At 35.2% G+C, this 26,705-nt stretch overlaps 2 protein-coding genes across 2 annotated transcripts in view; one reads left to right on the plus strand and one right to left on the minus strand.

The window, feature by feature from the left end:
- The window catches only part of LOC6638088 (cAMP-specific 3',5'-cyclic phosphodiesterase), a 158,497-nt gene that overhangs the window by 12,020 nt on the left and 119,772 nt on the right, over positions 1–26,705 (plus strand). The window lies entirely within an intron of this gene.
- LOC111518560 lies at positions 4,732–6,107 on the minus strand. Its single transcript, XM_023175758.2, has 2 exons — positions 6,021–6,107; positions 4,732–5,966 (listed from the first exon to the last, which is right to left on the minus strand). Exons 1-2 carry the CDS (start codon positions 6,052–6,054, stop codon positions 4,903–4,905), a joined length of 1,098 nt encoding a protein of 365 aa, XP_023031526.1. The 5' UTR covers positions 6,055–6,107; the 3' UTR covers positions 4,732–4,902.

Consider the following 26,705-nt stretch of genomic DNA (forward strand, 5'->3'; position numbering starts at 1 on the left):
TTCATTTACGGTTTTTCAATAATTTTTTTAATAATATCAGGATTTCGATTTTTCGGCGAATCGTATATTTTTCGTTTACGTCACGAACAGCCATCGCCCTAGCCCACCGAGCTCAAAAGAAAAATACGTATATTACATATATAAAAGAAAATTTTTAATTAAGTTGCCAAATGCTAATACGTGTTGAAATGAAAAGTTCGACATCACACAATAAGCAACCAAAACAAAAATATGAAAAATTAAAATTTGTTATATTTTTAATGAAGCTTCGTTTTATTTTTTTCTTCGCCCATCTCGAACTTAATGGAATCGACCAATGGAAACCCAACAAGATTTACGATCAATTTGTATTTTCTTTTAACACAAACATAAATATTTTCTAAGTTTTCCATCTCCATCTCTCTGTTTCTATCTCTCGCTCTCTCTTTCGTTATGTGTGTGTATGTATATCCGTTTAGTCCATGCCATAAATTTTCGAAAATTTTCCAAAAAAGTGTTGTAAATTAAAGGTGAAATATGCTCGTGTTGCTGTGCGTACAGTTCTATGTATAACGACACATGGAACTCATGTTGAGGACGGGTGTGCGGACTGAAAGGAGGGGTTGATTTATTTAAATTTTACAATCTTTTTCAATTTTAACACCAAATTGTTGCAGATGCAAAAGGTCATCGTAAGAATTATAAATGGAATTCTTTACGAATTTTGAAAAAAAAATGTTTGCACACCGCTAGAAATTACAAACAATTATAGTATGCATATAATTAAATTAATTTTTCTGATCAATGCGTAACTTGGGAAACATATAGGTATATTTACATTAATATATTTCATGAACTGGTTTTAAATATAAAAAGATGAATTCTTTTTCAATAAAAAGAAGTTTTATAGGGACATATGCATGTGTATTTAGTCAACATGCTTTTACAAGTTAATAAAAGAAGTTTCAGAAAATTTGATCATTTTTCAAATTGCAACAAGGAATACCTCTTAAGCCATATTATTAATTTAATTATAGGGTGTGTACAAACCATAAGCAACTGTCACAACTATTAACATTAACGATAACACACATTGATAGACGATGTGACTTCGATATATAACTACCGGTTCGAAGAACTCCAGACTATAGGTCCTTTATGAAATTAGATAAAAGCCAATAATTTGATTAAAAATAATTATAGCCAAGGTGGGTAAATGCAACACGCGAATACTTCAAGTGACTTTCAAACTTTGCTATGTAACTAGCCAATGTATTATGTGACATCATGTAACTAGCACATGTAAGTACACACACACATTGAAGTGTGTGTGGTCATACAAAACCATTTGCTAAATTATCCTTACCCCCATTATTGGTGGTGTGCGTGGTTTTAGGGTCAGAACGTCTACATTCCCTGTGGCCTTTGTATTTAATATATATGCTTATATCCCCCAGTGATTCGCTCTCTCTCTCTCGATTAACTTTTACCAGTTGAATATAAAATTTGATATTCAACTTTTATTTAGCATAATAATCAGGACGATTTTGTTTAGGAAAATGCAAAACCTTATCTTAAATGACCCAAATTAGATGAGGAATGCAAATCACTTTTCGATATGACACACGTATGTATGCCTTATACCTGAAGTTGCCGAAATATACATATATTGTATATGAATTCGAGTCTTTATTTTTCCATCACCACAACACTGTCAAACAACGACGTGCCAGTTAAATAATAATAATAATAGTAAAAATAAGACAACACAAAACACTACGGAGATAAAAAACTTGGAAAACGCGAGGCACGACACGCATAAATTGCCACTGCAAATGCTACTACTGCTGAGAGGGAGGCAAAACGAGAGCGAGAGGGCTGGTGGTAGAGGGGGCGTGGAATAAACACAATTTTCCTATTAGTGCAAACGGATTTTGTTGCAATTAGAAAATGCACTTTGAGCACTATGAGCTCACACTAAGCTCTTGGAGCTATAGCTGGAGCAAAACACAGTATAACGGAATTCTGCTAGCCATGGGCATAGCAAATGCAAACGAGGGGGATCATTGATGCAGCTCTCTCTCTAAAGTGAAATCCATAAATGTTATATTCGTCATTATTAACATATAGAATTTAAAAAAAAAAAATGAATTTGCCTCTTATGGAGGGGGTAATACTTATGTTAGCCTGACCATGTCTATGAAAATGCAGCACTTTATTGAAGTCCCTCAATTGTTCAATTTTAGTTTGTCACCGAGTTTTTTCTGGTCATAATGAAGCGTATTAGCGCACAAATTAAACAATTAAATATGCATGAAGGTTTATAAAATGCATTATTCATTCGCGAATTATGCAGCAAAAGGAGTCGTTGCAATTTATATATTTACGTTTGTGTCGACATACATACAAATCTACATAATTATGCATACGAAATAAAAACAGTAGTTGAAAATTGGCCGGGAAAGGGGATATGTTGAACGCCTAACGCCATTTACCACAATTTGTTTGTCACCCTATGTTGTTTGTGTTTGGTTTCTACTTGCTTATTCATTTAATTGAATGTGCAATAAAGAACGAACAAAATTAAAAGAACAATTATTGAAAGGGTTCGTTATACCTTCGTTATTTTTTAAGCTATTGTCGTGAAATTTAATATTGGTGATATATTATATACATAGGTATCTACGACTCTGCCAAATTTGATCAAAATCGGGTGACTATATCATATAGCTCCCATAAGAACGATCGGTGGAAAACAGTGACTTTGATCAATATCTTCGTTATTTCCTATGCTAAGATTGTAGGCCGTTGTTTTGTAAACATTAGCCCTTTAAGATGAAACGTTTTTCCAATTTCCACGGCTACAAGTGAGGAAAGAGCAACAAAAAACTTGCAAGGGTATACAAACTTTGACGCGGTCGAAGTTAGCCCCGGCCCTCTGGTTTATTTTATTTTATATGAATATATATTGAAAGATTTGCTTCGATTTTTTTTTTTTCATTTTCGCCTTGGCCGACAAAATCCGAATCATTCATTGCAATTTAATTAATGCCTTTTGATTTTGCAAGTCCCCTGATGTCGTATGTACGTACATATGAACATATGTCCACTACGATCCACCAGCATTCGTGAGTTTCATACATACATAAAATTTAAGACAACCAGACAAGAAAGTTCGAAGAATACATAGCAGTTTTCAGTTTTCCTATTTTTTCAATTTGGATGGTTTAATAAATAATATGAAATACGTAAAAAAAACCTTCCCACCTATTGTGACTAGTTTGTCGACAGTTCGTTGCCAAATGAACTACCTGATGTTTATTTGCATTTTCATTGGTGAGCGACAATCATTCAGTTTTTTGTATATTTCGTTTTCGGCAAAGATTGAGATTATACGAATTATTTGGAAGAAATTATAAAACATTTCTTTTGGCGCTCGTGTTCGTGTTAAATGAAATAATAAAAATTGTTTTGTTTACACATAAATTGCGTTTGATTAGTCATCTGTTAGGTTAATTTGTTGTTGCAGCTTCCCACTTATATTGTATATTTGCTTTACGATCTGCCACACATGGCACACAATTAAACAAAAGGAGAAACAGCATAATGAACGGCAATGAAAATAGTGCTGAAATAAAATTCACATTGCATGCTGAAAATTGGAATATGTATGTCGCTCGTCTTCTCTAATTGCTGGCAATTTGATGAGTTTGTGGACCAGAGCGGTGCGAAAAATTCAGACATCAACGAAATTATTGCTCCATAAATAGTTCGGCAGATGCTTTGAACAATTTTTTTTTTATCTTTATGTCTGTCTGATAGTCTGACAGTCTTTCGTTCTGCCTGTCACCTACATACACGCACATATGAATATACATATTCTTTTATCCATACACATATCAAATATGAGGTAAAACATGTTTTTTTTTTTCCATTTTTGCAAATTTTTATTTTTAAAGCACACAAAAACCGAATCGACCAATTCGCTTTGACACACACGGCCAGAAAAAATAATAAGATGAAAGCAAACTTGTCGCCGACTGCATTGGCGGCAAGCAATAGGAACTTTCGTCAGAATGTGTACCCGACTGTTGAAAATTGAATGAACACCGCGGCTTGAGTGCAGGGTAGATAGAAAATAGATCAAGTCTTTTGGCCATTGAAAATTTCTTCAAAGCGAAAAAACAGTCATTTCAATTTACACAAAATTGCTGAAAACAACGAAATTAAACTTTTAATTTCAATTGCAATCGGTAATGGTTAAATGATTGATCACAAGGGTTTTTTATACACTTGCAGAGGGTATTATAAAATTTGTCAGATGCTTGTAACGCACAGAAGGAGACGTTTCCTACCACATATATGTGTGAAAATCTTCCAAGTGAGGCTCATAAAAAAACTTTTGCGTATTTTTTACTCAAAAGTACCTATTTCAATTCATATGCCATCATCAAATCAACAGAGCACATGCATACACACACAGAAGCAACGCTACATGAACTGTATGTGTAAGCGTGATGGAAGATGAAGGAACAGTAAAAAGAGAAATATTGTTTTGTTTGTGTATTGATGAATTGAGTTGCAGGGAAAGAAATTTCACAATGTATAAGGCATATAAACGTCGGCATATCCGAAGTTAGCTTCTTTGATATTTTATCATTATATTTGAAATATTTGCTAACATCTCTGAAAATTAATGCAAAGGAATGAACTTACATATATTATGGCCATGGAATGAGATGAGACTTAAAATTTGAGGGAAAAAAGGATGTTTATTATTCCGATTCCTTAAGAAAAGAAATTTAAATTAACTGAATCCGCTGAATCCGTTAACTTTTTCTATGATTTCGTCATTTCGTAATTTTTTCTTTTAAAATATCTGTAGGGACAATTACTAAAATTTTTGCTTGCTTTGGATGCAGCTTAAAACCACCAACACAAACAGCCAATCAATCCAATCACAAATTGGTAGAACCGTTCAAAATATTCACCAATGTTGGAATCAATCTCCCAGTTTAGTAATATCACCGAAGCGAGAATCCACAGAATCATTTCACCATGTGGCAGTATGGGAAAGAGAACATCCATGAAGCGACCCAAAATAACCGTGAAAAGCGCGCAGATTAAAAATGAAACGGAACGCATTTGCCTTTGCATTTCAGAATCTACAGTAAACTTCGCTTGAACAGACTGATCTCCTGAGCCGGGACTAGTTTTCGATGCTTGCTGTTCAGGACCATCATCCATTTTCGGAAACTCAGAGCAATGAGTGTTAATAGTATCGCTTTTAGGTACTTCCGATGTTGTCGGGGTGATTATTAACAGTTCTGGAAAGTTCTTCTTATGCAATTCTTTGTTCTGGCGATTTTGACGAACATTTCCTTGTGGGACTTCAGTTGCTGGAGTGCCAATGGTATCGTCATTCTCTACTTCTGATGACGTCGGGGTCACCACCAGCACTTGGAAATTTTGCTGGGGAATTTTCTTACGGTGTCGCTCCTTCCGTTTTTCTCGTTGAATTTCGGTATAGAACATCTGTTTCAGATTGGCACCAGATTGTTGGCGCATCTTCATTGAATTGTAACAAATATTACGACAAGGTACAGCCACTACAGGTGCGTGGTGGTAGAAACGGGACAATTTCAAGACTGATCTCTGTTTCCTCAAATAGACAGGTTTTAGTTTTCGTCCTAGTGAAATAACAGGCGGCGATCTATGTGCGTAAGTACATGAGAAAATCGATGTGATTGAAGACGAATTATCGGCGTCATATTGATCCTTGTGGACTTGGGAAAGCTTCCAGGACGAAGAGTTTTCGACTTTAATGGTGTCTTCTCCCTCATAAGACCCGGAAAATCCTGCGTAATTGTAATTTTTATCGTAGCGATAATTATATATAGCGTTTCGCTCTTTAATCGAAAGTCTCTTCTTCTCCTTTACTTTATTTCGATTGAATATCGATATATTCTGCACTTCAATGCTGCCACCTAAAACATTTTACATAGAAAAGTATAGATTCCGCTGAGTTTTATTGCACTTACCTGGGTCTTTTGATTTCTTACGATTTCCTGGCATTGCTATCAATTCAAAAAATTAAATAATTTTTTTTTAAGAAAAGAAGCCGATACTCAATTTATAATTTTGACTTTGGGTTGCAATAAAAACTTGAAATTAAAATTAGTCGAAAATTAGTAGTGTTGTGTGTTCGAACTGTATTCTACGGACGTTCAACTGAGAGTGAGGTTTTTAAACAAATTTGATCAACTACCTTGAATTTGATTTGACTTTATTTCACACAGGCTACTTCGATTTCTGTTCTATAGAAATAAACCAAACAAAAAAACATCTAACTACTGACAGTGGCGATGTCGCATAAGCAAAAATAATCATTCTAAAAGAAAAAATATTCCTGCTGATTTTATATAAAATATATAAATCAAGTGGCTCCTGTTAAATGAATTAATGTCGGTGTAAGAGTGTGTGTGTGTGATGGCCAAGAAGTGAATAAGAATTGTCCCTGGATTTCTGAATGTATATCTTCATGGATATTTCTTCTCACTTAATTTATTGTAAAATGTTAAATTTGACGAAGCGGAAATGTTTATTAGAGCGGAAATTGTTATTTTTAGTGCGGTGTGGGCACAGGCGAGTTCATTGTTGCTCTGGATTTTCCTGTTCCTCTTGATGTTTCTGCTGCTGCTATCCTGCAGAAGAAGGCGACAAAACCGAACTGAACCAAGCCGTACAAGCTCGGTATCTGGACCAAAAGGATACATACAAATAAACCACGTTTTTTCCCCCTTTGCTCTCTTTTTCTATCCCTATTTATCTCCCTCTACGTCTATGAGTTTTGCCAAAAGGAACCGTCACATATACGCAAATATTAAATTTTCAATTTTATTGTTAAATGACTCGAAATTTTAGAATGTACTAAAGTGCAATTAAGAAATATATAAACCATTTAACATTTCTAACACTGAATGTATGTCTCTACAAACAATTAATTGATTTAATTTCTCTTAAGCTTGTATAAACAAGAGAAACTATAGGATATACAAATTCGGATTAAAAAATTGATTTATATGTAGAATATTTGTACTAAAGTTTATTCTTTTTTCGGGTTTCTCTGATATGGGGTTTCTCTATTTTGTGGTAACTGTCACCAATTTAATATTCCTTCAAATATTCACTTTAATATGTATTCTCACAATCCTTTTTGGTTTCCTTCACTTTTGTTGGTCCTTATTTGAGTGAAGTCACCTTTTTAGGGTGCGGCGGCGGTCTTTTCGCTTAAATTTTCTTCTATTAAATACTTAATGGAACATTTTGTTCATAAACGGAGAAAGCAAAGGAAGGCAGAGACTTTGCCCGCGTTTTATACACCCCGGCGTCCTCTACATATTGCCTTCCAAGCTTCTGGTATCCGCAACATTTCAAATTAATTTTACAGCTGCCATTTAGCATATCTTTCCTCTTCAGTCTTACTCTTGGCAGTGGCACCTTATGCCATAATGAAGTGGAAAAATAAATAGCACTTTCCATAACAAACGAGAGCAGCAGCAACTGAAGAAAAACAGCTCACTCTGAGGATGAAAGGATGAAGAAATTCTTATAGTGCCCAGACGGAGACAAAAGTAGCTTGTTCATGTCTAGGACCCAGGTCCATGACAATGTCCAAGTAATGTTTAGCAAAATTTGCTGCTCCTCTTTCACTCTCGCCATGGCCAGAAAAATGTCACTGGTTGCTTTACGATTTATTGTAGGAACTAAGCATGGTCCGCGTATCTCTTGAATTTAGAAAGAGGAAAATGTTACTTTAAAAAAAAACATAACTCATTCATGCAGCTTGATTTCTAACTTACAAAGTGAAAGCAGTCATTGAAAATATTGTAAACATCGAAATTCCAAATTATTATTGGGAACGTATTGCAGATATCACTCTGAACATAATATTTTTTTAAAGTAGATTTGTCATATTTTTCAATGTTAATTTCGTATGTACATTGTACATATGTATTTACATTATCGTGGATTTTAACACTCAAATTCAATTCAGACAATAACGAAAGAACAATAATTAAAATTTATCTTGAAGACTTGCTATACATATTGAACACAATTTTTGTATATTTTTGTGGGCAAGACTTTCATAAGAAAATGTTTATTGATTTCGTTATTAGGTTGATCTGTACGCCATGACCAGATCCAGATGGCTCTGCTTCTCGCTTATAAACTGTATATATGAGGGCATATTGGCTTCGAGATGTCTGTGAATCGAGTGAATGAAGTAAGAGTATGTTTATGGGACAAGGTCAATAACCAAAAGGAAACCCAATTTCCACTCTTCCAACCCCATTCTCCCTCCCCCCCCCCCATGTCCACAACCACATCTGTTTATTTGCTGTATTCTCATGTAAAAGTTTTATATTTTTTCTGTTTTTTATGGACATGCCTTGCAGTTGGCATTCGTATCTTATCAGAGAATATATCAGACAAAATGTGAGTACAGGTTGTGGGGGCGGTGGTAACTTGTGCCTAATGTTATTGTAATACCCATTTATCTTTTTATGGGATCTCTGGCAATGCGCGTCATCGACATCGTCATAATTGTCATCAGCTGGGGCAGGTGGTAGAGGGCCCTGTGGTATAGTACAAAGTTTTGGTGGTGGTTACGGGGAGTGGGTATTGCTGAGAGGTGGGTAATTCATTGTATAATTTCAGTGTTCTAGTTTGTTTTCATTACGTTAATTCATCTGTAAATATTTTTCTTAACGTTTGCCAGCTTTCTTAATGCTCCTTCTCGTTCTTTTCTCACCTCTCTGTCTCGATTTATTTTGATGTTATATATCTAATTTTCTGTTCATGATGACTTAGTGTCGAGCAAGAAAAAGGGAGAAAAGGTTGAATGCACTGATTGGTAAGCGCTTAATGATAATGAGTAAATTTCCGCAGTTGTCAAACTTTCTTTGAACGATAACTTTTGATAGTTTGAAACGAATATAGCACGAATCGAATAAGAATGGAAGAATGGAAAACTTAAATAAACTTTTCAATTGCTCAGTCACGATGACAGTCCACTGTGTTTTCCAATGTAGACAGATGCTAGTATATAGTTTTATCGGATTTTCGCAAATTGCTGTTGGTTTGGGCTTGAGTTTGATTCCTGTATTGGGGTCTGCATTTAATGATTTATGCAAAGTAATGTTTTAATTTGTTGTTAAAAAACTAAGAAGAAAGTGTGAATATTGAAAAGGACTTATGTCCCAGAACTGGTCGAGAAAGTTAACTTTATGTAGTAATATGTAATATTTAAACGCATTTTCAAGTAAACTTGGTTTCCTTAGCAGTACTGAATGCAGGCAACCATACAAATTATTTTTGTTTATGGTTCTAAATGTAAGTTCAGATTAATTTATCGACTTTTCTCACAGTGTGGATGAATTTTTATTGTAAACTCTCCGATAAAGGTCTGCCGATAAGTAGTGTTTCATTATTTGCCTTTTCATTTTCCTTTACGCCATCTTTTGTTGTGGCTCTCATTCACCCTTATGCAAAGATATCGATTACAAAACTGGCCAAAAAAGCAAAAACAAATATACAAACATATAGAAAGTAGATGGGGGAGAGAGATGGTAGCTAAGAAAGTGGATGGAGATGGGAATAGAGTCGGAGATGGCAAATGGGAGAAAACAAATAATACTAAGGATGCTATGGAAAGGCTTATCCCTAGCTGTAAGTCTAATTCGAATTGTAACTGCCGATGATGGGGCAAACGTGGCCAATTTTAGCTACTTTGGCTACTTTTCTTTTTCTTTTGCTGTTTTTTTCTTTGTGATCTGGCATTAAAATTTTCGTTTATTGCCAACGGGGGAGCTGTTAAGATGCCGTCTACGTCGCTGGCATAACTGAGTGTATGGCCTAAAGAAGCGGTGGTGGAGACATTGCGGGCGGGGGTCAAGTGAAGAGAGAGGAAGGAAATTCATAATGTAGCATTGTGTAAGATGATATGATTTGGAAAGGGCTCAGGTTTGGTTGGTTTTGTTCATGTAAGGATTAAATAAGAATTTACATATGTTCATCTACCCTCCATCCATACTTAAAGAGATTAAATGTGAGGATATATGCAAACGATGGAGTATTTGTTCCAACCATATGAACTACTTTCAGTTGAGGAATAGGTATTCCTAATTTCGTATCAGTCATAAGTTGTTAAATTTATCAGTTTTGCCACTGTGATCAAATTACATGTGTTCGGCTTGTGTGTGTGTACATTGCATCAATTCAATTGAATCGTCAACGTACGTGACAATGCAATTGTTTTACCTGCCATTGGAGTAACACATTTGTGTGCCAAGAAAAAATTATAGGGTCAGTCGTTCTCTTTCGGCTCTTTTGATCTAGATAATTAACAGCAATGTGAATGGAAATCGAACTGCCACAGAAGGTCACAGGATCTTAGTGGGACCAACTCAGTGCCCTACTCTAAATCCGAAACTGAAACCGTAACTGATACCAATAGGACCAACACTAAAACGACACCACTTGTGACTCTTATTGGAAAATTGCTTAGACCATACCAGAAACCAGGGACAAGCGATAACAGGGCAAGCGGATTAAATTCCAAATTGAATTTCATGGGCCTTGCAAAGCTTTCTATACTATTGGAAGAAGGGTATATTAATTTTGGTCAGAAGTGTGCAACGCATAGGAGAAAGCGTTTCCGACAAGCACGACGTGCCAGACAAGTCCGTCTGGATCAGTGGAAACTCCTCCTAGACCATAGGAGCAACAAATTTTAGGCTTGTATATATACTGTATATACTGCATACTGTATATCTCGGATTCAGCCGGATCGGACCACTATATCATTTAGCTCCCATACAAACTTCGTTATTCTCTAAGTCATTGTCATAAAAATTAATATTTGTTAGTAACTATATTTGTTAATTACTATACCAAGTTTGATCAAGATCAGATGACTATACTACTTACCTCCTATTAAAGCGTTCGGTCGAAAACAGAGGCTTTTGCTAATAACTTTGGCAATTTTAACATTTGTAAACTTATGATCAAATGGCATGTTATATGCACAACATTGCCACATTTTAAGCTTGTTGGCTTTTCTTTCGCGAACTTTAGATTTATTAGACAAGATCTTTTTCACTTTGACAGCTATACATATGTAGAGTAGGAAGAGTAACAAAATAACTTGCAAGGGTATACAAACTTCGGCTCGGTCGAAGTTAGCCCCGGCCATCTGGTTTCTAATTAAGAAGGCCTGTTACAGGGTTTCAAGTAGAACGGACTTTAAAAATGTTTGAAAAGAAGTGAAAAATATTCTTACAATTTGTAATAATCGATATGAATGTGTACGATATACAAAGGGTAACAGCAAGTCAATATTTTTGCATTTCTTTTAACGTTTTTGCAATTAAGAAATCTTTTATATCCTTTCTTCATTATGCCTTTAATAGCTTGTCCCACTTTTGCTATTTCAGCAAGGTGGCAAAATCTTGTATGTAACCGTGTCGGTGTGTGTGTATGAAAAGTGACAGGAAATTGTCACTGTACAATATCCGTTGATTTGTGCAACATTAAAATGAAAACCATTGACATGAAGCCAAAGTCATTTCAACAAAGTATGCAGTTGTCGAGGTGTGTAAGGAAATGGATTGAATCAAACCCGTTTTTTCACCACAATCCACAATCCATATCAAATCATCATTATCCGTAACACGAACTTCTTACTCCTTAACCCAATCTACCTCAAAATGCCCCATGTGTATCGCATAACCAATTAGCACCGAAAAATATGCATAAAGTGCACAATTTTCGTTTTAGCTCAAGTATTTTGGAAAGTTTTCTTTCGTCTGGGAATTTTGCCTTTCTCGGTGGGTCGATGTTAAGTGGAGCGCTATAGGGTAGGTAATGGTGATGTGAAGCTGAGATCCAAGCCTTTTTCTACTTTCCGCGCCTTTATTTACTTTCAATTCCCCAAGCAACAAAGCAACATTTTCTATTTACAAAACCTTTTGCGGTTTGTTTCGCCATTAACATAAAGAAAGTGGACCGAAAACTGAAAGAAAAGAAAAAGCAAAAGAAGAAAACTAAAGTATAAATAAATATAAATAATAAAAATGCCTAAAAATGAAACACACACAAACCAAGAGCAAGACCAGAAAAAGGAGCAACAAGATTCGTTTTTTCTTGCTTTCGAATATAAGCTTAAGCGCTGCCCTGTAGCAAACGTGGAGATATTTTGCTGTTGCCATCTAACTATATAGAAAGTTATCTCTATAGGTTTTGATATTTAAGAAGTCTTATATACCTCGAAACACCCTATTACAGGATAAAGGAAAAAACTTTATGCCATTTTTCATTCGCCAGCGAAATGTGGTAAAAAGAAAAAGATGTCAACATCAAATCGCTTGGGGACCACCTTAAGGTAAGCCAAATGCAAAAGCATGAAAAATGGAAAAAACTTGAGTATGTGTTAGCCTAAACCGGAATGTGTGTGTGTTTGTGGTTGGGAGTAAAGCTATCAAAATGGACGAATGCCAGTCAGAAAAATGGAAATTTCTAAATTTATTAAACCTGTTCTTTCTTAAAACAGAGAACTGTTAAAAAACACCTAACTAAAAATGACCGAGCTACCATATATGTATACATAAGTACATTGATAAGTATATATCCTATATTTTCATATTTATTCGCCCTAAAAAACTATTAATATACTTTTAATTTGTCTTGTCAAAGTAAAACCTCATCACTGACTCTCTTTAAATAAGCAAGTATCTTCTTTCAAGATCTGACAGACCTTCGGCAGGATAGTGCTTTATACATTTCTATTATTCTTACATGTATTAAACAACAAATAGTTGAAATACCAAATTTTACCTATGTACATTTTGAAGATGCTATTATCTTTTCACGACCCTCTCCCCACCTCCCAACTTGATGACCCATCAAAAAGCAACACGTTGTTAGGGTCGCTTAGAAAAAGGTAGATTGCACTTTACCTTTTTGCATTTGCTTTCGCTAGCTAGCCAGGCAAAGAGCCAGGATATCAACACCAACGAAAAGAGGCTAACCAAAAAAGAACAGAAAGCACCAACAACTATACCAGTAAAGACCAAAAAAAAAGAGGCAAAGGTTCTCAAATATATCTCATTAAATTTTCAATAAGCCAATGCGCATTATTATCATCACATTTCACTTCAACCCACAAGCACAGGAAGTTGCTCCTTGTCATAAACATACATATATGCACATACAAACAAATGGAATGAAATTCGAGAAAGGAGACCCGCAAATTGTAAAATTTAAAAGGGATGCAAAATTAACCATTTTGTCGTTCGATATGTTATTCAATCGTATCTAACCAATACTGTATAATTGAATGTGCTTCGTAATTGCTATCCAATTAAGAATTTCGCATGGGGAAAATATTTAAAACTCATGTACACATACAGTGCAAACGCTTTTATTACATTTAATAGACATTGTTTCTGTCAGGCCATTAAAACATTTACACAAGTTATTTTCCGCTCAATCTCCGGAAAACCCAATTTCGGGACTTTGTCCTTGCATCTTTCATATAACTTTCTAGCTGCACATCAACTAACATGACATTTTACTGGAAAGCACCAAAAATTTTGTCCAAAGATCGATCACTCCAAATATTGCTCAGTTAGCTACGATGAAAGCTGCCTCCACTTAAAATTTTTCTGTACCAATCTATTATATTTAAGTATATATGTACAAAGATTGATCTCGGACTAATTGAAATAGGTTTAAAAAAAAAAATTTTTTTTCTCATTTTTAGCCTATGTTTGATACTTTCTTCCTATTAACCTAAAAGTTCGTGTTTTTCTGTGTGTATAGGGTACAAGGAAAAACCTTCGTAAAAACTTTTCCAACATTTCAAATAGACAAGTAAGTCAGTGAAGACTAATGTTTTCGTTTTTCCTGTCTTTTCTCCGACTCCCCTTATTGCCTCGCTTTCATCGCCATACTTTTTGCATACACCACACGAGGATTGCATGCAACAGCTGACATTTGACGTTAAATAATCTAATTAAAAGTTTGTTGCGATTTCTTTTGCCTGCTCTATTTTTTATACCATACACCCATAGGGTGAAATGGTATATTAAAGTCCCCAAAATGTATGTAACAGGCAGAAGGAAGCATCTCCGACCCCACAAAGTACTTATATTCTCGATCAGGATCAACAACCGAGTCGATCTAGCCATGTCCGTCTGTCCGTCCGTCCGTCCGTCCGGCTGTCCAGCTGTCCGTATGAACACCTAGATCTCGCAGACTGTAAAACCTAGAGCCACCAAATTTGGTATGTAGACTCGTGAAGTATGTAGAGTGATCAAGTTTATTTCAAATTTTTGCCACGCCCCTTTCCGCCCCCGTAATTTAAAAAAAGCCTTTATCTCAAAAACTATTCCAGCTAGAAACACCATATTTGGTATGTATATTCGCTTAGTAAATGCACACATTTTGTATGTATAAAAATTTTGCCACGCCCTTTTCCGCCCCCGAAATTTGAAAAACTTGATTATCTCCCGTATTTTTTTACCTTATGCAATCAAATTTGGCACACTTAAATTTGATACTAATATCTAGTAAAATACCAAATTTGATCAAAATCGGACAAAAAACAGTCGAGTTATGCATATAAACGTTTTTCCATAAGGCCGGAGTTGGCCGTTGGCTGGTGGGGGCGCTAGGGTGCTCGTATGATTGAGTGAGCGAGATACTAAAATGTGCTTGTAACAGGTATTAAAGGTGTGAAAATGCATTTGTTTAATAAAGTTGAAATATTTGCTTTACTGTTGTATGGTATACCTAAGTCGGCGAGACGACTTACTTCATTTTTGTTTGGCGCCATATAATGTTGTAGTAAATTATTAATATTTGGAGTTCTATTTCGGTTTAATTACAATTTATGGACGCTTCAACTAGCTAGCCAAAAGAAAAGGTACAAAAAGTCCTTACTCCCACCGCTCACGAAAAAGCGGGGTCAAAACACCAAAAAACAAAACAAAACTGAAGCAAAGAAATCCTCACTTACACACACAGACGGACAAAGGAAGAAAGACCAAAAAGAAAAGCAATGTAATTACATAAAAGCAACAGCAGGCGGCAGGTTACAAGGGCAACGCACCATGCAAAACACGGCACAAGAAGCAGCAAGAGTAGTGGCAGTAGCAATGGCAAGATGGATCCAAGCAGAGGAAAGAGCAGAGGAGAGAGAGGGGCATAAAATGCCAAACGTTGAGTGAGTTCATTTGAGCGTAACTCGAAAAAAAATAAAAAATGCAAAGGAGCGACTGAACGGAATAAGGGAGAAAAGAAGGGCTAGCTAAGGCAATGAAAGGCAAGGAGAACGCCTGCGCACTGCTTGTGTGTGGGATAGGACTCTGGGACTGGCGAAAAGCGGTTTCGACTTTCGCAGGATTATAGAGCAAAGCTGCTCGTTACCTACGTAGTATGCACAGTGGTAAAAAATTCATTGATGCTTGACCTTCAGAGTTGTAATCAAGAAGAAATATGGTCATATATTTATAAAACAGATTTCTCGGATTACAGATTAATACTGTTTCAAAAAAGGTAATATTAACAAGCTCGCCAAGGTAGGCAATGGCGATTTGTTCAGAATGGTTCATACAAATTGTTTGCCAAATGACGAATGATACCAATGTGAGGCGAAGGCATTGACATTGGGTCCGACAATTGTGTCAATTCAATGTCCAAACTCGTACACACACACACACACACAAACACATACATATACACAGATAGGAAATATGGTTCGCCAGCTTTTGCTTCCTTCTAGGAGTTCTGTCTTATATAAGTCCTATGATCTACCAGCAAGCAAGACACACATACATAAGCACACACAAGAATTATAATAATAAAAATATATTACGCATACGCATGAAGGGAATTACATAAACATTTGGCCCGCTGTTGACGTCACTCCAATATACAGCCTCTAATTATTGTAGTTGTTGTTGTACAACATAAACTATATAAATCAAAACACAACATGGTCATAATTTTAATTACCTAAACAAACTAAAACTCGGCAACGACGACTCCGTCGACGACTTGAAAAAAGAAGAAAAAAAAACAAGAAAATTACTTGCTGTTATTAAAGTTTACATTTTTTTTTTGTGTGTGTTTGTGTGTATACCCTATTCTCTTTCTTTCCGTCCATATGTGTGAGTGTATTTTCTTTTTTGTAAATATTTAGAAACATCAACAAACTGTTTTTCCTCTATCCAGGTTTTCCTCGTTTCCAAATGGTTGGGGAAAACTTTTACAGTTTGTGTTTTTGGTTTGGCTCCCGGCATGGTTTGTGTGGCGCACACATGTTCTTATTTAAGTGCTCTGTTAGGTTCCTCTCTATTACACAGCTTTCTTTTCATCAGGTATGAGACGCACAAATGCAGGCAACAAGTATTTACAAGCTAGGAAAACCAACGACTTTCAAATGCATTTTAAGGATTAATTACCTTCATGCATAAGTCATAAGTAAGTTTGAAATTTCTCTAATTAAGGAGTTTATTAAGAAATACGTTGTTGTATAGATTGGGTTAAAACAATACAAAAGTAATTGATACCCTTAATTCCAAATTATCTGTACAATTTTTTTATTTTTTTTTATTTTTACAAAGTTAGCTATATTACACAAGAATATTAAAGCTAAGTATATAATAAGAGCGCTAGCGACCAGGCCTTCGGCATCTGTACAATTAATCGGCCATGTTAGAGCAAAACAAATTTCAGATCGATGGGAAGTATTCAACTTCATGGCGATTAATTCTCTAACCACAAAAATTGAAACATAATATATGTAAATGTTTTGGAAAGCTTTCATCTCATTTAATCAAATCATAATTCCTTTAACACAATTTCATGTTGCTGTTGTTATTTTGCAAGCCGATTGAGTGGCACTTTTGGCGGCGGTTTCAGTGTTGCGCGGTGAAGGCGAAAACCATTTGACTTTAAGCATTTCTGTTTTCCATTTCATTTGTTTATCTGTTCGTTTGGTTGTTTGCTTGTTTGTATGTACATACGTTTCCTGACAAAAGCAAAGAACTCAGTTTTTAGCTTTGAGTTTCAAGTCTCAGTTTTAAAACTCGAAGAGTTGGATAGCCGTTGTCTCAGGTGACGCATAAAAGAGCCGGCAAATGCGTTAACTGTCACGTACTTTCTTAAATTAAAAACGATTACCCACAACAAAAAGAAACAAAATATATACATTTATATATGTATGTATATATATATATATATATATATATATATATGCGGGTATATAATTCTCTTTGTCTTGCACTTAATTTAAATTGTTATTGTTATTATTTCCATATAAAGTCAACGAAAGTTTTTCAGTTCAAAACAAAAAAGAAAAATGGACAAATTGAAATGTCTGGAATGGGGTCGGGTGTTGTTGGGTGGGTAAAAAAATGAAGGTGGCTAAGGATAAGAGGACATGGTTATGACTGTGCTGTGCTATGACTTATGGGAGTGAGGCGCAGGAGGCACCGTCGAGTGTATTTCAATTAAAAGGATACGCGTCCAGGATTCCTGCGTGCCACTGACAGCGGACGAAAAAAGCAAGAAAAAAACGAAAATGGAAAACGAGAAAATGTAAAACAAATTTTTTTTTTATTTTCAATCCTCTTCATTTCATTTTTTCTTTCTTTTCTTATTCTGAAAAAACAAATTGAGTAAAATGAAGATGGAAAATTATGAAATGCCTACAACAAAGATACGAAATTCAGCTAAAGGTTTAATACTCTACAATATCTAGAGTATAACCCGAGTTGTGCCTTACTTTACTTAATTACATTGCATAAGGAAGAATACGTTTTTTTTCACTTCAGTTACTGAATAACTTATAGATCAGTTAATGATTTCTTTACATCAATTTCTACTTTCTTAAGTTCACAATCACAGTTTTGGAAATGAGTTCAAAATTTGTTTATAGCAGTGTTGTATAGTTCACATGTAGAGTTTGACAAAGGGCATATCGAGGCAGAAAAAGAAAGTAAGAGAGTAAGTGCGAGACTAGAAAGCGAATTAGTTTTTATTTCATTCTAATTAAAATGGACGTTTGTGTAAAGATGTATTTTTCCATTTGCTTTGTTTTTCTTTTTTTTTCTCCCTTAATGTTTTTGTATGCTGTTGTTAATATTTCTTAGCTTATAGTTAAAAGGGTCAAAGGCAAATGGAAATCGCATGACAAACCACAATTTTTATTTTTACGAACTGGCAAACTTTTATGTCCTGACGTCACAGTCTTATATAATGATGATGATGATGATAGTCCACACCCCAAAAGTCCATAAATAATAATAATCAAAATGTGTAACGTAATAAATGGAAAGCGAAAAGAAAAACAGGAAAACTTTTGTAAACACTTTCTCGTTGTTGTTATTTTTCGTGCATGTTTTTTTTTATGTTTTCTTGACCTTGGGCAATTGGGATCAGTAAAAGTTAGTTTTACTTTCTGAAAAGCTAAATAATTTTAAATTTAAAAACGCTATGACATTACCATTGTGATTATGCTGTCTTGTTTTTTGACTTAATTTAATATAAAAATAGTATTTGTATACTTAATGTTGTAAGAAGAATGCGAAGTTAATATAATTGAGTCTTTTTGCTACTCTGAAGGACCTAATTAGTTGATACATTTGGTAGAGGACTTTTTTTGTTCTATTCTAAATTGGAAATTTTGGTACATACATATAACAATATAGGTGAAGTTTTACTTTAAAAAACAGATTTCGACAGGGCTGTCAAACTGTTGTTATAAGGGGTAACAAATTACATACTTATTAGAAAATTGAGTTTACCTTAATGAAGATTTGTTTGCTTTGTGGCATTAATTAAAATAATAATAATATTAGTTCGAGTAATTAATAAGAGAAGGCAATGTATCCATAAGATATATTTTGGTTTCGCCTTCTTCTCCCACATTTAGAGTATGGGTCTGACATCTTATCGAATGTCAATTTGCGGTCAAACAAACTGTCATTAATTCTCAATTGCAACTTGTTACGCGCATTGCAATTAAATGTTGACATTTGAGTGATTTCCTGCCCAGTTGGTTGCATAACTAAGTCCCTCAGCCCTCTGCATGCTTTTAGTTATTTATTCATTTAGAGAGACAAGAGTGGAAGCGAGAGGGTTTCAGTGGGACCAGTTAATCAAGCAGCTACGCTTCAACATTTAGTGAGTCAGTCAGTTGGTCGGTTCGTCAGTCGTTCGGTGAGGGCAAACACGTTCAAATTTCATTTAGTTAATTCAATGAGCTGCTGCTGTCTGAAAGGGCTTTCCCAGAGATGGCAGCAAGGGTTGGCTGAATTCGTGCTAAGGGGATGTAAGAAATAGGGAATGGAATGAAAGGGATGATGATGATGATGGTAAGCTGCTTTTTACTGTGGCTTTTTAGCTGTGGTTTTTGACGACCAAAATACGTCAAGCAAATGAAGATACAAAACGTGCCCCATGAAATCATGCAATGGGGAAGTCAACAATACAACATCAGCTAAGACGAAAGAATGAAATATAAGACAAAACAACGACATGATGAAGGCAATAAAACTAAAATAACTCAAAATTTAAAATAAATATTAAGCTCTGGAAACATTATGGGTACATATCTAAATGGAAAAAAATTTGCTTAGTAATATATTGGGCAAGGGATAACAAAATTACATTGTATGCTCACTTTGTTTATTTAATATCTGCATCTCTCTTTTTTATTGTTAAACGTTTTAATACGGATGAATCAATCAATTATTGATTAAAATAAAACATATTGTTAACCTGTTGACAGCATCGAAGAAAGTTGTTAAATGGATTGACCAAAAATATTCTTCTTAGCTTGAATACTTTTGAAAATTATCGCACAGTTCTTACGCTGCTCTTGTTTCGAATCGTGCTTGTTAGTTTCAGTTTTCTCTGCTCATCTCTTTGAACTTTAAGCTTAAAAGCATTATAATTAAATTACGTATACGTAGCGTCATCCCTAAATAATTAATACAGAACAAAGCAACAGGCAAAAAAATGGAAAACAAAATAATCATAACAGCCAAACTCAAACGAGGTATGTGTGGCTAATTGTACGTCTGACCGCAGTTACATTTTAGCTGCTGTTGACAGATCATAGACCCTTCATCTCTCTCACTGCCACCGCCACAACTACCATCAAAGCCACCCCAAAACCAAAGCCATCTCTAAATGCAAAATTGCAAACAAAAAAAAAAAAAGGAAGGAACAAAAACGAAAAAACAGGAACCTTGGCAATTAGCCGCATTAAAAATTGTCATTAAAAATTATTTAAGTGGCCATCATCAACAGCAGAAGCATAAATTATGCTCCCTCTTTTGCCATTCCTCCATCTCCTTACACACGCACACACACAAAGGTTTTTGGTATTCATTTTGGTTCTTTATTTTTTCTTTGCAGGTGAGCGTTTGGCCATTTACACTATAAAAAAAGAAAGGTGATTAAGTTAATTTATGGCACATAAAAATAATGCATAATGAAAATGTTGCAAAAAACTTTTAATACAAATTGAATGTACATTCATTTGAAATGGCTCATGCCCGATTTTTTGTGATCATAGTGGCCGAATGAAAGATAGAGAAAGTCTTTTTCAATTGAATTGTTTATGCTTTAGTCTAATAATATTAATGTTAATACGCTTGAATATCACAATATTAATGTTGCACAGAAATCAAGAAGTTACTTAATGGACGGAATTTCCTTTGCCGCCCAGTGAAAGTAATTAATTTTCTCCATGCGCAAACACACATACACAAAATAGCTTTTATATTGGAAAAAACGTCTATTGCACATACCCTATAGATACGGCTTGCCCTTGGGCATATGCGTTAATAGTAATATGAAATAAAATTTGAGTACATACGATGATATGTATACCTATGAAGACATAACTCACTTGCCCCTTTTTTCCTTGCTGCATTCTCATTTTGAAATATTATTTTATGTGTACATATAATAGGGTAACAACAAATCGAGCATGTTTTGGGAGAGAACGTCTGCCTACTGAATATAATTCTACTTAATTTTATTTTTCCTTTTTTTCGCTCTGTGAAAACAATGAAAAAGCCAAAGTGTAAATCATATAACATCAATTTTTATTAGTACGCTGACAGGATACTCTTTGGTGGGGGAAGTAGACAGGCCCAATGTATTTGGCAATTTGGTTTATTTGCTTAAAGTAATTTCTCCAGTTCTTGGATAGGGACGCACAACAAAAAAACTAAATTAATTGCATACAAACAGGCGTTTCATGGGGCAGTTTCCTATTGTCCGAGTGAGTGTGTGTTTGTGCAGGATCAACGATAGGCGATACACACAATGCACTTTAATTATTTTGGTCATTGCTTTAAAGCGAATGCCCAAAAGGTATACATACAGGTGCTACCACCGACATTGCCACAGCCGTGGCCATTTCTGTTGCCGTCAACGACAGAACACTCAAAATGCTGCTTGGGACAGTTTTTAAAGGCTGAAGCAAGAGAGTAACCGGAGTCATGAAAGTAGAGAAAGTGAGGGGCAACCCTAAGCGGAGTGGAGTGTAAAATATGAATACAGTGATATTAAAACATGTCCTTAACAAAAATTTTGAGCACGTTTGTACATCAAAAGCTAGCAGAAACTGACAAATTTTCTGTTTGCTTTTGTAGCAGTTTTCAATAATAACTGGGTGGTTTGAAAACTTTATCGATAGCCGATAGTCATCTATGGGCAGCATATTTATTTGGCTTTCATTTTTTCCCTTCCCATTGATGATTAAGAAGGTGCCAATTTAAGTACAAGTCATTTGTGACGTCTCTCTTTTACTCCAACTGACACATTCTCGCCCCCCTTTTACATCTTCGATGGTGTGTTTTATATATTTCATTCCAATTTCGCGCTCATTTCACGCATATGATTTTAATTTTAGCTAAACAAACATACAAATGTATATGTATATCTGTGCATGTGTGCAATTCTTTTCTCTTTGGATACCTTATTGCTGTCATTGCTTTTCTTGGTATTTTCACGCACATTTTGCCTTGGCTTGTAATTTAATTTTCGGGGTGGTCGCTTGAAGTGAAAATGAAATTGCCATGCCGAGCCAAACCAAGTAGGAACAGGCCAGGGCAGAACAGAAAAGAGCAGGCAAATGGCTCACTGAAATGAATGTGCTATACCTACATATATACTTACTTAGACATGGATATATACATATATATATGTGAGCGGTATGGACGGGCCATGTGAGAAGAGACTTGTGACAGCTGTCACTGAGAAAAAGAAGAAAATATGAAGAACAAATAATATTGTGCTGCTGCTATGTGTGGAGGAGCCGTAGCACCACGAGCAGCAGACCAACAAATCATAAATGTCATTACGACTACAGAGCTTGAGGGAGATAGAGAGAAAAAGAAATAGAGAAAGAAAAAGGAGAGAAACTGTGAACGAAAAAGCAACTGTTGCTCTAATAACCAAAAGTATAGCACACTTTTGTGGGCGGCTGTCAGCCAGACTGTCAGTTATTTTTCCCATCACCATTTTTTTTTATCCATGTATTTGACATTTTTTCAATTTTTTAAATTGAATAGGGCAAAAAAAGAACTGCATAATGCACGCAGTCAGTCATAAACATATCCAACTACAAATGGCAAAAAGGGAAACCTAAGCGCATTTTTATATAAAATAAGACTTCTAGACATTTTTCCTTGATTAAGATCTTGCACTCGAATTTAATTTATAAAAAAGAAACCAAATTGATTTGAATCGTAGACAATTTATTTCAAATGTTTTTTTGCAGTTGATTAAAAAGTTGTAATCTTATTGAGAAAAACAAGTCGAATGCAAGAGGGTGTAGAAACTTTGGTCTGAATCAATGTATCTTAGAAAAGTTATACATGACTCCACGCGTTTTTATGTTATCTCGTTTTAGCCGTTCAACTCTTTGTCTCTATTTATTTCTCATGTATGTAGAAAAATAATCAAGTTAAGCCGAGGGAAAGAAAAGAATTTACGATTGTTGACAATGTGTACAAAAGTTACGTCAGATTTTAGGTACCTACTTCGTTCACCCTACGCTTCATTATCATCCCTCGTTGCTTAGGGCATTTTTCCCTCTGAAGCTTCCGCAAAGGCAACCCTACAATAAAACGACGTGTGAAACTTTTTGACAAGCAAGCATCTAGGGGAAAGAGAGGAATTGGCGAAAATGGAAGAGCGAGTGCAGTTAATGCAGACTGCTTGGAAATTTACAACTATTTTTATGAAGCCAAACAGCTGCCCAAGGACAGACCACAAAATAAAACAAATTTTATGACATGGTCGAAGAATCGAAAGAAGCAGCTAACAAACAACTAAGGAGTTGTTCTCCAGAAATCGTTTATCTTTAATATTTTGACGCTTAGCCTTCCCGCACATTAGCGCCCTTTCATCCCTGATGTCAGCACTTGGCAAGATTTGCTTTTGGCAGCAGTTTTTCCATTCCGTCGTGCAGTCAGTCCTTTCAGAGGCTGTGCGTGCAAGGAAATAAAGCACAAAACATACAAATAAGAAAATTTGTACACAGTTAGCTTTCTTTCTCTTATTCTCTCTGTTTCTCCATACGCATGCAAATGGTTTGGCAAGTTTGTCAAAATGAAGTCATTTGTATGCCCGGCCAGGCTCCAGCTGATGAGTGTGCCCCACACTCTGGTCTCCGGCCCTCTCCTTGGCGGCCCTAACTTAAGCATATTTATTTCCATTTTCAGGACATTTCAGTAGGATTGAGTGTGTGTGTGTAGGCGACATTATGTGAAGCCTAAGCCCCAAAAACTTCAAACTTGTTCATAATTTGCCTCATAAAAATGGTCAATTTGTATGTAAAAAGTGTGACACAAAGTTAAGAACGTCACTGAAATGGACACCATTGTATGGCAACGTTAGCTGGCAAACTAACTCCAACACCAAAGTCTTCTGTTTATAAAAACCTTTTTTTTAGAAAGTTTTACTGAAACTACTAACTTTAGACATGTTGTTTTTTTTTTATACCCTTGCAGAGGGTATTATAAAATTGGTCAGATGTTTGTAACGCCCAGAAGGAGACGTTTCCGACCCCATAAAGTATATATATTTTTGCGTGCGTTGCTTTGCTTTGGGAATGAGGGAAGAAGAAGAACAAATTGTAAAATAAAGAGTAAAATTGTTTTGTTTGTATATTGATGAATTGAGTTGCAGAAAACAAATTTTGAACATTTTCAATTATTATTACCAAGGACTGCAAGGGTATATAAACTTCGGCATAGCCCCCCACACCCTTTAGTTTATTTTTGCTGCAATAGTAAGACGAAGTCCTTCTATAGACTGAAAGGAATATCCTAAACAGGGTGCTAAGGCTTTACAATAGGAGAGATGTGATGTGTTGAATCCTATTGATGTGTTTGATCTCAAATATCTATTAAAATGGTAAATATAGTACATTTTTTTGAATCAGATAAAAATATAATTTTTGGTTCACTAAGTAGATAAAATATTTAAGGCAAAAACATTTACATGAAAAAAGTTAACAAGAAACGAAGTAAACAACTGTTTTAAATTTATGTTTGTATTTAAATTTCTTTCTACTTGCTTCTATTCAAGCTATATCGCTTAGTCATACAGGATTTAAGATAGCTTTATTATTAATGAAGAAAAGAATGATAAACTTTATCAGCGTGCATACTCCACGAATCTACGATTTCGTGACTCTAGCTCTTGTAACCTTCGACTAGATCGGATATATATTCTTTGCGGCGTAAGAAAAGCTTTCTTCTGCCTGTTACATATATTTTGATGAACTTAATATTCCAGTTAGTTATGGGTGCATGTGATATAAAAAAACCAAGTAATTATGATGTTGAGTATTATTTCATTTGACAAAATTGAAAAAACAATACAGTGAAATCCAATATGTTTAGCAGTCAATCAGTGAATCAATTAGTCTCACCGTCAGTCAATGGTCCTTATTCTATTGCAACTGCAGTTCAAAATATTTACGCATTGAATAAACAATTGAAGTGTATAGAATCATTTATTTAATTGTGAATTAGTTGAATCTACTAAGAAGGAAAATGGTTTGACTTGGGGTTGATGTAAGGCTTGAGGAGTTGTTTCTTCATTTTAAGCAACACCTGGCCGCAAAGTGGCAGTAAGAAGTAAGAGGCAGCGGCAGGGAGGTAGGTCCGTATGAGCTTCATCTATTAATAGAGAGCAGCAGCCGTAGCAGAAGCAGCATATTGATTTTCAGCATACAATATGTATACAAATGTGGCAAACACAAATACGTGTGCTTGTGTGTGTGTGTGTATGTGTGTGTGTGTGTGTGTGTGTGTGTGTGTGTGTGTGTGTGTGAAAGGAAACAAATTCGCCTTGAGTGGGCTGAACAAAAATAGTCAAGGGATTATGTATATATTTAAGTGTCTGTGTGTGCGCGTGTGTTAATTTTAAAAATATTGACCAAAAACCAACAAATATATATGTTCGCAAACAAGCCGAGCACCGAGCAGCAAGAAGCATACGGCAAACCCTTCATACAACCTCAAACTCAAAAAACCCAATCCATTTTTCAATTAGCAAATAAACGAAAACTGAAACACAACACACACACAGACATATTTTTGTAGCACTCTTTTATGGGCTGATGGCAAAGCTCTGTTAATGTGACTACATTTTTAATGGCCATTAAATTTAATTGCATATTAAGCGTTATTAATTATTTAACTGCATAATTGAAACTAAATAATGCAAGAAACAAGTTTAGTGAAAATCATATTCTTAAACATATTCCACTCTCTGCCTTTCAGTCTTTTAGTTCAATTCTAAGATATTTCCCATAAATACTAGAAGCCATTAAATGAAGATAATGAATAAACCATTTTATGATAAACAAAATTCTAACCATTACCTGGCTGAGAACGGTATAAGGTATTTGGAAATCTACGTGGCGAAAGCAATAGAAAGCCATCAGTACTTAAAAGATCGTGAATCTTTACACAGCAAATGACATTGTGTTTTGGTTGAGGAATATTTAGCTAGCTAGTATCTATTTGCTGTTGACAGGTGTTGTTCTTTCTAACTTATATAATCAGAGTTTGCCTTTTAATGCATTGCATATATGTATATGTATTGCTCTCTCTGTTTTTATACCCTTGCAAAAATGTATATTTATTTTGGTCAGAAGTGTGCAACGCATAGAAGGAAGTATCTCCGACAAACAAATAAAGTATATATATTCTTGATCAGCACGACGAGATCAGCTCAAATAGCCATGTCCGTCTGTCTGGATCAACGCAAACTCCTCCTAGACCGTTGGAGCTACAGACCTGAAATTGTATGTAGGCTTGTATATACTGCAGGGGTTGTATGTATATCTCGGATTCAGCCGGATAAGATCATTATATCATATAGATCCCATACAAATGGCAAAGTCACGAATAGTGACTTTTCTCAATAACTTTGTTATTTTCTGAGCTATCGTCGTGAAATTTAATTTTGATTTTATTACACATATAAACGACAATGCCAAATTTGATCAAGATCAGGTGACTATATCATATAGCTTCCATAGGAACGATCGGTGGAAAACAGTGACTTTAATCAATATCATAGCTTTTTCCTATGCTAAGATTGTATGGCGTTCTTTC

This window comes from Drosophila willistoni, assembly GCF_018902025.1.
Source record: "Drosophila willistoni isolate 14030-0811.24 chromosome XL unlocalized genomic scaffold, UCI_dwil_1.1 Seg141, whole genome shotgun sequence".
Classification (NCBI taxonomy): Eukaryota; Metazoa; Arthropoda; class Insecta; order Diptera; family Drosophilidae; genus Drosophila; species Drosophila willistoni.

What these genes read in the sequence shown, in the direction of transcription:
- LOC111518560 (XM_023175758.2), bottom strand. Translation starts at nt 6,054, where the DNA reads ATGCCAGGAAATCGTAAGAAATCAAAAGACCCAG. An exon ending in TAAGAAATCAAAAGACCCAG is followed by an intron (nt 5,967 to 6,020) that starts GTAAGTGCAATA and finishes AAAATGTTTTAG; the next exon opens with GTGGCAGCATTGAAGTGCAG.